Below are 12,556 nucleotides of genomic sequence, written 5' to 3' on the forward strand. Positions count from 1 at the left end.
TTTAAATGCTTAATGTCTTTTTAAAAATTTATTTAATAGAACAGGTCAAGTACATTTTCAAAGTACTTCTGTAGCCATGTCTCACCCGTTCCTCCCCAACAGCCCAGGGAGGGAGGATGAATGCATGTTACTTACAAGGAAACTGAGGTTCCAGAGATTAAATTAGCAGCAGAATCAAACATGAACCTAGTTCTCCTGGTTCTTCATCCAGCCATAAATAATACATTTATATTACAAAATAATATTTTCAATGGAGTTTTTATAATAATAAAAACTCCATTGAAAATATTAGCGTTAGCGGGATGGGAGGATAAAGGTGCAGAGTGGGCATTAAATAAATATCTGTGGGTTGCAAGTTTTCTGAAAGAGAAAGCAGAAAACCTCCAGAGCCTTCTGCCAGGTGTCTGGCATTTGCAAAACTTGAGACCTTGAGGAGGGAGTGAAGAAGCGAAATGGGACACAAGTTGAAAGTCTTTCATGTAAAGCTCATGGAAGTTTGCAGGCGGTTGGTGGCAAATATTACCCAGAAATCTTAGCTTTGGACAAGTGCCGTCAGCACTCAGAATGCTCAGTCGTTTGTCGAGGGTGAGAGCCAGGCAATGGCATCTATTGGGGGTGGTTATCATCACATGCTCCCCGGAACCACAAAATCGCCCACATCCTGGGCTCACGTATCAGGGTTTCCCCTTCAGTCTCCTGATAACCCAGAGCTCTGATTGACAAATCTCAGAAAGGAAGATGACTTCATGGATTTTTGGGTCTCTGAAAGCTGAGGTCCCGTCTCCCCTAACTCACTCTGGTAAAATGGAAGTGTCTCTGCCGCCACCCAAGGGAAGCTGAGGTTTGGTGTTTCCTGGGAGATCTTGATTCTTCCTTAGATCTTTTACTCGAATTGACGTTCATTTTTCCAATACAGGACGAGGGTCCTCAGCTGTGTTCGAGTCATCAGGGGCCAAAAAGGTCAACGCTATCCAGTTTCTCTTCTTTGTAGAGCTGGATATTCTCCATCAGTTTCTTTTTGGCCTCATTGATCTCAATCTTCCACGAAGTCTCTGTAGCTGACATTCAATGGAAAGCAAAGAACTTGAACAAAAGGTATTTGGAAACAGTTGTTATAACTCTTAGGAAGTCAGACTTGGTCAGAGTTTTTCACTTAAATCGGGCTTCTGAATCAGGCCCTGAGTGGAATAAGCATTGTCATTGCTTCTGCCTTTTCAGGGAAGGCCTGTCACCTGCCCCCACCTTTCAGAGAGGAGGGGCTTCCATGCTACTCCCCTGGGGGTGGAGGGCAGTGTTAGAATGAAGCTTATACTCTCTCTCTCTTCTTCCCCTCACCTCCATGTGGGAGGAGGAACAACAGGAAAGGTCAGAGCCTGAGACACTCACAGAGCCACGTTTCCCAGGGGTTGAGGACACTGAATTGAAAAGGCCTTCCGGATTTTTATTTCAGAAGGAAACCTGGTGTGTTTGGACCCCAGAGTCAGAAATAGAAGCTATGTTTGGAAGCAGCTGGCAAGGTGTGAAGTGAGGATAGAGAGGCGGCCGACGACAGACCACAAGGGGCTTTGCTGGTCCCAAGGGAGAGTTTTTACTTGGTCTCTAAGTGCAGTGGGGAACCACAGAAGGGCTTTAAACGAGGGGTGACATGAGTTGTTTTTAAAAACCACTCTGGCTGGCCCCTTGAAGAAGAACTGGTGAGGGGCCAGAGCAGAGCGGGGAGGCCACAGGGAGGCTGTGCGGTCATCCAGCAAGAGGAGAGTAGCTTAGATGAGGGGTAGGGGTACGGGGACGGACAATGCAGGGAAGCAGATGGAGCCGAGGGACATTTAGGACAGTGGACAGGACTGAGCGAGGGACTCAACATCGGGGGCCGGGGGAGAGGGAGGGTGACTCTCTTGGCGCCGCCAGCTGGCAGGTGAACAGCTGGACAATCAAATGAACGTGTGAATGAGGGAGAGAAGGAATAAATGATAGGCTGAGCTGGGGACATAAATGAGAGCGTATAAGGACTCAGATCCCACGCTTACCATCCTGGGGAGGTTCTGGACTGGCGCGGGCCTCAGAGGAGGAGTCAGCTTCCACTGCCCCACCAGCCGGCAGCTCGCTTCCTCCATCCTCTGCGGGGGGAGGCGAGGTGGCAGCCCCGGCCCAGGGTGCCTCCCTCATGGAGCGGGAGGCTTCGAAGCTGGAATTGTCCACGTCGTCCGTTTCTTCCGGGGTATTGGAGGAAGAGCCTGTGAGTTCGGAAAGACCGCTCCAAGGGAGCGATGTCTCCTGACCTCTCAGCTGCTCTTCCACAGCAGCCACCGAGCCGCACACCTTGGGGAAGAGAGACAAGAGCACTCGCTGAGAACTTTTCCTGAAATTAAAAATCTACCAGGTCTCCTAGGCTGAGAGAGAGAGAGAGAGAGAGAACGCGCCACGGGCACAGAGATACAGATATTTGTACTTTTGCTGGTTGAGACCCTGGGTCTAGCTACCCCAGCACTGCCTATCCTGCCTGCAGTTTGGTTAAATGAGCAATAAATCATTCATCCACTCATTCACAGGCTCCATGCTTCCTTCTCTGTTACGTGTTTCCGTGTGTGTCTGTGGGTCGAATCTAATAATTCGAGTTGAGTTTCTATCACTTTCAACTAGAAATGCCCTAAGTAATATACATATTGCCCTTGAGGGCTTTTCTGGTTAGGGAGGTTAGGAAAATTAGAGGCAGGCAGGGAAGGAATATTTTTTTCTTCTTTACACACACACACACACACAAATGGCACACAAACCTACCCTTAGTAAAAATAACAAATTTCATTTGCTCAGTGCCTTGCAATTTACAAAGCCCATTTGACACATAATGTAAATGAGTTTTTATAAATAAAAAATTTAAAGATCAGAGAGGTTAAGTTCCCTGCCTAAGGTCACCCAGTCAGTGAGTGGCAGGGCTGACCACTAAACCCAAGTCTGCTTGTCTTCAAGGCCATGACCCCACTGATCTCTCATCTTCCTAGCTTGGTTGTGACATACTGCGGACAATGACCATTTTCATTCCCCTTTGTATATGAAAGTGCCCTATCCCCTTTATTCTACATAGCAAATGCTTCCTCATGCTTCAAGGCCCAGTTCAAATGTCACCTTTTGAGATAAATCTTCACAATATATGCCCAATAAATACTTGCCAAGCTAAAAACTACAAAACTACATAACTAGGTGCTGGCCTAGGTTCTGGCCTATGGGAGAAAAAGTGATATGTGCATTTCCAGGTCACACGCTTACGAGGAAGGGCGTATGTTCTCCTTCTCAACCCCCTTTCAGTGGCTGGAATGCAGATGTGATGCCCTGAGCTAGAGCAGCCTTCTTGGATTCTGAAGTGGAAGTCACGTGATAAGGGTAGCAGAGCAACAACACAGGAGCCCAAATCCCCAATACCGCGGCACTGCCACATCAGCTCTGGACTGCCTAAATTCAAACTGTTGAGCTAAACAGAATAAACTTTTATCTCACTTGGAGTCTCCTCATTATAGCAGCTTCTTTGAATGTACTTTAACTGATACACTGAACAAAAGAATAAAATGAATGAAGGAATGAAAGAATAAGTGGTTGAGGGAGAGACATCTTTTTAAAACATAAGTCTGATTATGTCCTGCCCCTGCTTAATACCCCCAGTGACTTCCTTAAAATCCTGACTGTGGATGCAAAGCCCTCTGTTGTCGGGCTCCTCCTGCCCCAGCAGCCTCATCACAAGCCGCTCTGCCCCAGGTACTCTGTGTTCTAGCCACTCTGACCTTATTCCAGGCCCTTGACCTTGCTAGGCTCTCTCAACTCAGGCTATTTGCATGAATTGTTCCTTCTGCTTCGATTGCTTTTCATCTGCTTACACATCACTTCCTTGGGAAAGTCCTGGGTAGGGCCCCCGTAATATGGTACACCAGCACTCACCAGATGGTTACTGCACAATGTTTGTGAACTCCAGAAAAGTGGAACTGGGCCTGCCTCGTTCCCCGACATATCCCCGGGGCCCAGCACACCAATGCTGAATGAGCGACTGAACACTGTGGCACTCGGGCAGCTGGAGCACAGCCTAGGCTGAGAGCGGTGACTTGGTCTCTAGCTCCTGCCATGTCCTGGTGCAAGAGGGTAGACCTGGGGCTGAGCCAGGAGTCCAGAGGGCTCTGACAGAAACTCCCTCTGGCCTCACCTCCCCCTCTCTGCCTCGACATCTCCACCTATAAAAGGGGAGGCTTGGGCTATAGCAGTGGTGTTTGAAGATTTTTTTTTCAGCTACCAAACGTTTTCCTCAGATAAAATACTGAGAAGCCAATATAATTATGAGAAGTGACAGTGGATGTCTGGTTGGAGTCATGGGTGGGGCCTGCAGCCATCCACAGCGCTCTTCCTGCCAAAAGGTACTCCCAAGGAGCCCCTCGCCGTCAGACACCACTTGAAAATCACTCTGTGGGATGATCTCTATGAGCCCTCTCAGGCAGTTATTTTGTCCTTAGAAAGGCCGGTGCCCAAATTTACACCTGTTACCATGGAAACCCCCTCTGCATATCCTGTCCATAGTAAAATGTTTGATCCTCTGTGGTGGTTGATGTCTGCCTAGTCCATGGGCTAAGGAATGATCCCTTTCTCTGGAACCTGGCCCTTCCACCTTCCAGGCTTGACCCCCTGGCCACCGGGTTTATATACTGGACCCCCACCTTACTTGATTGGCCAACAGGTAGACACCTGACCCTAGCTAAGCCAATCAGTTTCTCTCACTAAGAGGTTGGAATTGGGCCGCTCAGTGAAGACAGAACCATGACATGTAAATGAATACGGCTGTATCCCCTGACCAAGAGGATGGAGGGAATGAGAAGGGGCCTACAGAGAGGAGGAGGAATAAAGCCGGTTCAGAGAAAGCAGACGGACTTCTGTTATATCTGCGGGTGTGGTCCTGGGCACCCTCAGGACCAGACTCCAGTTTGGCTGCTGGGAGCTCCAGCAGATACTGCTGTTTGCAAACAAATATGGCCCTGGTGTATGAAATCACTTCTCGGTAAAGGCATCGGTAAAGGGATCGTGACAGAGCCCCTGGTAAAGCAGATTCATGCAGCCAGGGAAGTGAGGCCCTGCTGACGCAGGACAGGGCTCATCGCTGGGGGAAGGCTGAACGTTAGGCTCACCTCCGCCAGGTTGGCGTTGCGCCTCCGCAGGCAGAGGCAGGCAGCCGTGGCCAAGGCCTCGGCGCAGGCCTCCGGCAGCCTTCCGGCTCTCTTCTCCAGGTACTTCTGGCAGATCTCCTTGGCCATCACTTTCTCCACACCTGTCTTCCTGGAGCAGAGCCATGTGGTGCTGCTGGGAATTTCACTGAGGAGTAAATCCTTCTGTGGGAAGAAGAGCGGAAACACCCCCGTGTGAGCTGCAGGGGTGTGGAGTCTAACCACACGTGCCCCACCCGCCTCCAGGATGGCACCAGAGCGGCAGACACTCAGAAAACCAACAGTGTTTTTAAAAATAATTGCAAGGATCCCAGGAACAAGTAAAACAGCCAAGAACTGGAGAATTGCTAAATTCCCCACATGTACAGGGCATTCCATACCATACTCATAAGCCCCGTCAGGCAGGGGCTTGACCTTTCTAGGCCTTGGGTTGCTTCATCATCAGGAAAATGGGGATAATAGGACTAACACAAAAATTAAATGACATAGTGCATCTAAAGCATAAAGTGTGATACTTGACACAATCAACATTCAATAGTCTATTAGTGATAATAATTAAGAGTAATAATAGCTACCATTTATATAGTACTTGCTATGTGCTGAGCACTTTACTTACACCAATAATTCATCTTATTAATAACATTTACAGGAAAAATCTCTCATGATATAAAGTAAACATTTTAGGATGTAGGATTCTGACCCATGTATATTTAATAGGAGATATACTATATATAAAATTATGTACAGTTTTATATTTTAAATTTTGTATTTACATGTTACAACATTTTATGCTACTTAGAAAGCAGAAATCTGAACTATTCCTAAAACAGAAGATATGCTAAGTATATTTGTATAGTACAAATTGTATGTTACATAGTACATTGCACATGTATATATTTACTTGGTTACAAATATATTACTTGTACTGATTAAATATATTAAATATAGGAAATTAATATGTAATATAATTATGTATAATATTGATTTAGTATACAGTATAGTATATATACTATATATAATATATAGTACATAGTATATATAATATATAGTATATATACTATATAGTGCATTAATCTAGCATATATTAACATGAGATGTTAAAAAATATGAAACATTTATATGTATTTTTTTATATTTGTGGTATATTTATTTATGTAAACACTATAACATTTATATATAAATTTTCCATGTATCTCCTACATGTATACATATTTATATATAAAATATTGTATACTTTAAACAATGTTTTATATATACGTATTTGTAATGATGTTTCATAGATATACAGTATTTTATATGGTTACATATATAACTATATAAAACATTTTATATAACTATATATAACGTACAAATATATAATATATATTTATATATAATATATAATACTTTAACTATATAAAATATTTATACAGAAATATTTCAATGCATTTTATATGTTATATGCTACATGCATTATATAAAAATATTGTAGAATATTTCATGCCATATAAAATGCAAAAATTGAAAATCCATGTTATAAATAATATAAAATATAAATATATATTTAAATATAAATAATATAAACTGTGTGTGTATATATATATATATATATATACACATATACATCGAATAAATACCAGGGGGCAGGGTGTAAAATATTAACAGTAGTCATCTCCAAGAATGATTTCTATTTTATTTTCTATATTTTCCTATATTTACTAAATGTTCTACAAGCCTGTTTTGCATTTATATTTGGAAAAATAAAAGGTTTTTATTTTGTGTGTGTGTTTTTTAATAAATTTACTTATTTTATTTATTTATTTTTGGCTGCGTTGGGAGTTCATTGCTGCGCGGGCTTTCTCTAGTTGCGGCAAGCGGGGGCTTCTATTCCTTGCGTTGCGCAGGCTTCTCATTGCGGTGGCTTCTCTTGCTGCGGAGCACGGGCTCTAGGCGCACGGGCTTCAGTAGTTGGGCTCGCAGGCTCTACAGCACAGGCTCAGTAGTTGTGGCGCACGGGCTTACTTGCTCCGCGGCATGTGGGATCTTCCCGAACCAGGGCTCGAACCCATGTCCCCTGAATTGGCAGGCAGATTCTTAACCACTGCGCCACCAGGGAAGCCCTGTGTGTTTGTTTTTAACATCAACAGTTCCTGACCTCCTATAATACGTCCCCATCTGTTAACTATGGCCTTCAGAAACCCCAGATTCTGTGACAATCTGGCCCCTGCAGACCTATCTCATCTCCTCTCCTCCCTCGGTTGGTCCTTCTAGCTCACTGTACTCAGCCACTCTGTCTCCTCCTTCTATCTTGGAAGCCCCTAAGCTCATTCTTGCTCAGGGCCTTTGCACTTATTCTTCCCTCTGTCTAGAATGCCCCTCCCTTGATCTTTATCATGTCCTGGTCCCTCCCTACCTCTGCTCTGATGTTACCTACACCAAGAAGCTTTCCCTGACCTAAAACAGCCCTGCTCCAACTCTTTCACTCCGTCCCCCTAACATTACTTCACATTTCTTCATAGCACTTACCACTGGCCTGGAATTACACATATTTTCATTTACTTAAATATCCTTTGTTCTCCTCTCCTAGAATGAAAGCTCCAGGAGGGTAGGAACTTTAACTTTGTATCCCCAACACCAAGAACAGTACCTGGCAGATAGTAAGTTCCTTACAAATGTTTTCACATATTGTACAAGCTCATTTATTTTCTGGTTAAGTTTCTTCTTTTTTGTGCAATTTTATTATTTTTAATAAAAGTGATTCATTAAATGTGAAACTAAATTCTTATTGCTTCATACAGCTTTGTATACAAATAGTTATAATTCAGAGTAAAATATTATCAGAGATTATCAGACATGGGTTGTGATATTTGCTTCAAGAACAAAACAAACTAGTCCCCACTCTGCCTCAGTTTTCCAATTGAGAAAATGGGCTGTCTAAGGATCCAAAAAAATACCTAGACACCTGACACCATCAGTAACTCAGTACCTGGATACTGAAAACCTAAAACTGGCAAGGGGTTCATTTTTAAATGCCCTTTTGCACAATTCTTTCATGTGAGCGCTGCTTTTTTTAAATGTTTATCTTTTCAAAAAGTGTAATGGTGGGACACCCCTGGTGGCACAGTAGTTAAGAACCCACCTGCCAATGCAGGGGACATGGGGTTGAGCCCTGGTCCGGGAAGATCCCACATGCCGTGGAGCAACTAAGCCCGTGTGCCACAACTACTGAGCCTGCACTCCAGAGCCCATGAGCCACAGCTACTGAGCCCGCACGCCACAACTACTGAAGCCCGCGCGCCTAGAGCCCGTGCTCTGCAACAAGAGACGCCACCGCAGTGAGAAGCCCGGGCACCGCAACTAAGAGTAGCCCCTGCTCGCCTCAACTAGAGAAAAGCCACGTGCATCAACGAAGGCCCAATGCAGTCCAAGATAAATAAATAAATAAATAAAATTTATTTTTTTAAAAAGTGTAATGGTATTTAAAGTTGACAAATCTGTAAAAAAGAATAGAAGCGTATTATTTACGGATATGGAGGTTCCCACCATCTGAAACAAATGAGAAACTGTGCATAGTGACTGCCCTGAAAGAACGGTGTAAGAAGACGCTCCCCACTTGACTACCGCCCATGAAATCCTGGGTCTCACCCAGTAACGGCCATCACGAGATGCCATCCTCCATCCAGAACACTCGGAGGCAGAGTGACGGGGAACTTGGTAATGGAGGGACTCAGCAACACCATCTGAACCCTGATGAATCTTAGTAAGAAAAGGAGGGCAGTCTGCTGCGTTCCTCAGGCTGTGATGCGAAAGGAAGTACACAGAACCCCGTAGACCATGATTCCAATCAAGTCTCAAGGGCTGACAACCAGGGCACAGGAAACAGGGGGAACAGAGAAACAAGTTAAGGATACAACAAGATGCAATAGAAAAATCCAGCACGTTGAGTCTACCACAGAAGCGAGCCACTTTATGCAAAAATGCAATGCCCAGGCAGAAAGACGGGGGCAGGGGCGCAGTGAGAGAACCAAAGTCTTCAGAAACACGTCACCTTGCTTGCATCTGGTTTCAAACACACCAACTTTAAAAAGCAATTTTTGAGACAATTTAGGACATCTAAATATAAAATGGGTATTAAATGATAATAAGTAATTAAGAAAACTAAATTATATGGGTGAAATAACAACATCTGGGATTTGCTTGAAAATACACAGACAAAAATGGTTTGGGGGATGCGAAAGAAATAAGAAAACCATGATGTTAATAACTGATGGGATGGGGCTTCCCTGGTGGCGCAGTGGTTGAGAGTCCGCCTGCCAATGCAGGGGACACGCGTTCGTGCCCCGGTTCGGGAAGATCCCACGTGCCGCGGAGCGGCTGGGCCCGTGAGCCATGGCCGCTGAGCCTGCGCGTCCGGAGCCTGTGCTCCGCAACGGGAGAGGCCACAACAGTGAAAGGCCCGCATACCGAAAAAAAAAATAAAATAAAATAACTGATGGGATGGATGAATGGAGATTCCTTATATTCTTTTCTTGACTTTTGTGTATGTTTGAAATTGTCCATAATAAAAAGGACTTTTTAAGGAAGTGGGCATCCCTGAGGGCAGGCCAGGGAAAGAGGCCTGGAGTAGTTGCTAGGTGCTGCTACGTTTTCTAAGCCAAGTATGCAGATTACTTGAATTAAACATTTTAATTAAAAAGAACTTATTCAAACTCAACAATATTATTAAAAACATTTTGTTGTTGTTGTTAAAAACTAAAATAGAAGCAGTTGAAGTTTTAGGGCACAAGTTAACCCTTCCCCTTATTTCAACTCTCCAAAGGCAACCCCTGCTAATAGGCTGGATTATATTTTTCTAGAGTTTCTGCTATAAAAGTCCACAGTTATAATCACTTTAGTTATATACAATAATTATAATAATGGCAAGCAATCTCCTAAGAGCTATTAAAAAAGAGTAGTAATAATAATAGCTACCACACGGAGTGCTTACTCTGTGCTAGTCACTGTTTTAGGTACTTCACATATTATTGTGTGTGTGTGTGTGTGTGTGTGTGTGTGTGTGTGTGTGTGTGTGTGTGTGGTACGCGGGCCTCTCACTGCTGTGGCCTCTCCTGTTGCGGAGCACAGGCTCCGGACGCGCAGGCCCAGCAGCCACGGCTCACGGGCCCAGCCGCTCCGCGACACGTGGGATCTTCCCGGACCGGGGCACGAACCCACGTCCCCTGCATCGGCAGGAGGACTCCCAACCACTGCGCCACCAGGGAAGCCCTTCACATATTATTTAATCTTCACTAAACCCTATCAGGTAGGTACTATTATTAGCCCCAGATAAATAAGAAAATATATAAGATACAATTTGTAAATTCATTCATCTATTCATTACCAAAGACGGGATCACACTATCTATACTGTTTTGAACTTGCTTTTTTTTTCTCACTTGCAGATATCTCCCTGTCAGAACATATACGTCCTTCTTGTTTTGTTTTTTCTAAAATAAGAATGTTTATGTCAGCTTTATCCAGAATTGCCAAAACCTGGAAACGACCCAGATGTCTAGCAACTGGCCAACGGATGAACAAATGGTCGGACAGCCGTACAGCGGAGTATTCCCCAGCAGTACAAGGAATCGACCACTGATACATACAACAGCGATGAGTCTCGAAGGCAGCGTGCTAAGTGGGAGGAGCCCGAAACGAACAGGCACACGCTCTATGGTTCCACTTACACGACGCTCCAGAAGAGATGGAACTACACAGAAACTAGATCAGGAGTTGCCAGGGGCTGGAAGTGGGGGTGGGGGGGAGGAGATTGACTATAAAGGGACGTGAGGGAATTCTCTGGAATGAAATAAATATCCCATATCTTGATGGTGGTGGTGGTTACCCAACTGTCGCCATCTGTCAAAACGCATACCATTTTTGTATACCTCAAAAGTGTGATGAATTACACCTTGACAGAAATAAGTGCATACGTCCACACTGAGACCCCCACACAAAGGTATCAGCAGCTTTATGTGTACTGGTCAAACGCTGGAAACAGCCTACATGTCGTCAACAGGTGAACGGACAAATGGGGGCACATCCACACGCTAGGGCATCATTTGGCATCTAAAGAAATGAACTCCCAACACACACACAGAGCATGGGTGCATCTCACAAAAACTATGCGGAGTGGGAAAGGCCAGACAACAAAAGGGCACACGCACTCTCTACGGTTTCCTTTACAGGAAACTCCAGAAAACAGAAAACTTTTGTACAGTTGTACAGTGACAGAAAGCAGACCAATGGCTGCGGGGGACGGCAGGGTGGGGAGGGGTGAGAGGAGGGTGACAAATGAGAAGAGGTAACTTCTGGGGTAGTGGGCATGCTCATTATCTTGATTTGGTGACAATTTCACAGATAAACACAAATGTCAACATTTATCATATTATACACTTTATCCTCATTATAAGTATTTACAAATATACCCATAAAGCTTTTTTTATAAATAACTTCATGGTGTTCCATGGTGTGTATGATCATATCGTCATTTTTTTCAACGCCTCCCAATTGATAGGTATTTCACTTGTTAGCAATGCTTCACTACCATAACTAGTGCTACAACGAACATCCTCGTCCCTCTGTCTTTCCTTACTTGTATGCGTTTCCCTAGCGTACAAGTGAAATTGCTGCATCAGAGGGTACACACATTTTAAATTTTGATGGAAACCACCCAGTGACCTCCAGAAACACTGCAGCCATGAACACTCCCGAGCGTGGAGGAGAGACCGGCTCCTCCCACCCTGGACCACACTCGGCCGCAGCTTTCATCTCTGACTTGAATTTTAATTATTTGCACACTGAATTGTAAGTACCACAACAAGGCATGATGGGAGACCCTATTTGGGTCCAGAAGAAGAGAAAGAAACTAGATTTTAAAAAAATTATTTCCTCCATGTTTTTAGAAACCATTTACCCAAAAAAAAAGCCTTCTGGAAAGTTTCACCTAAGTGTCTCCAAAGGCTCCTTCCCCTGTGACATTCACCCAGGGAGCCCCACAGGAGCGCTGGGTAACACATCTGAAGAAAACTGTCAGAATATGAGAAATTGTGCCAAACTGCCCCGAACCACATCTGAGCTGACCAAACTGGCCTCTCTGCAGTACTGGGGGCCTGGTGCCCCAAAGGGGCAGAGCTCTGGGAATGCAGCAAAGGGACAGGTCGTGACTGGCCGCGTATAGGGGAGGTCTTCAGGTTCCCACCCCAGGGTGAAGGGGACGTTTTTGGAGCCTAGTCACAAAAAAAGCCAGCTGCTCCAACGGCCTCCACGTCATGTCAGAAAAGTGCTCTCCTCTCAAATCAGTGAAGAGGATTAGGGCTTGCACAGGGGTCAGAGCTCTGCAGAAGACAT

The 12,556-nt window shown here is 44.6% G+C and overlaps 1 protein-coding gene across 4 annotated transcripts in view; it reads right to left on the reverse strand.

Moving 5' to 3' along the window:
* Positions 1-12,556, reverse strand: part of VHL (von Hippel-Lindau tumor suppressor) — a 77,268-nt gene continuing 64,712 nt past the window's right edge. For all 4 annotated transcript variants that reach the window (XM_067043454.1, XM_067043456.1, XM_067043457.1 and 1 more), the window contains 3 exons: positions 5,157-5,357; positions 2,028-2,319; positions 1-1,058 (listed from right to left, as the gene is read on the reverse strand). In XM_067043454.1, the coding sequence (XP_066899555.1) occupies positions 946-1,058; positions 2,028-2,319; positions 5,157-5,357 (606 nt within the window). In that variant the 3' untranslated portion in view covers positions 1-945. The remainder of the gene's footprint in view (positions 1,059-2,027; positions 2,320-5,156; positions 5,358-12,556) is intronic.

The sequence above is a fragment of the Kogia breviceps genome, chromosome 10 (genome assembly GCF_026419965.1).
Source record: "Kogia breviceps isolate mKogBre1 chromosome 10, mKogBre1 haplotype 1, whole genome shotgun sequence".
NCBI lineage: Eukaryota > Metazoa > Chordata > Mammalia > Artiodactyla > Physeteridae > Kogia > Kogia breviceps.